Genomic DNA, 543 nt, shown 5'->3' on the forward strand with positions numbered 1-543 from the left:
GTTACTTACATTCCACCATGTCCAGTGTTGCAGGTGCAACCAATGTCACAAGGATTCTTATCCTCATCTCTAAGTTTCTCTCCGATTTCGTACTGTTTACCGTTGACGTAACACTTGTTAGGGTCTTTCTCTTTCAAATGATCACAGTTGTATTTTGTCGCGCAACAGTCGCCCTCTTTTTCATACACTGGGCTACAACCGAGATCCTTGTAATAAGCCAATGGACCCGGACACTTTGTTTTATCACATTCCTCTTTACAAAAAGATAAGACGAGAAGAATTTAATACGATATACTACTGTGTATTATTGACCATGATAAACATGGACGTAAAACCATTTTGAATGAATTGTTTTGACGGAACTCACAATTAGAGTTCTGTCGTTATTCGCGTAACGGAATTTTAAGTGAGATAAGGAACAAATAGAATTGTTCATGAAATCAAAGTTCGTACAATTATCGATATTTGAAAAGCTTTTGAAAAAAAATACGTCGTAAATATACGTAGGCTGCTGGAAAAGTTTCTGCAAACAATATGAAAAAA

General features: G+C 36.1%; 2 protein-coding genes across 2 annotated transcripts in view; both read right to left on the reverse strand.

The window, feature by feature from the left end:
* Positions 1-543, reverse strand: part of LOC108754560 — a 102,900-nt gene that overhangs the window by 61,342 nt on the left and 41,015 nt on the right. The gene's annotated exons all lie outside the window — the stretch shown is intronic.
* Positions 1-543, reverse strand: part of LOC108754561 (kielin/chordin-like protein) — a 4,437-nt gene that overhangs the window by 2,618 nt on the left and 1,276 nt on the right. Inside the window, exon 2 of the mRNA XM_018496976.1 lies at positions 10-253. Within this exon, the coding sequence (XP_018352478.1) occupies positions 10-253 (244 nt within the window). The remainder of the gene's footprint in view (positions 1-9; positions 254-543) is intronic.

This window comes from Trachymyrmex septentrionalis, unplaced genomic scaffold (genome assembly GCF_001594115.1).
Source record: "Trachymyrmex septentrionalis isolate Tsep2-gDNA-1 unplaced genomic scaffold, Tsep1.0 scaffold8, whole genome shotgun sequence".
Lineage (NCBI taxonomy): Eukaryota > Metazoa > Arthropoda > Insecta > Hymenoptera > Formicidae > Trachymyrmex > Trachymyrmex septentrionalis.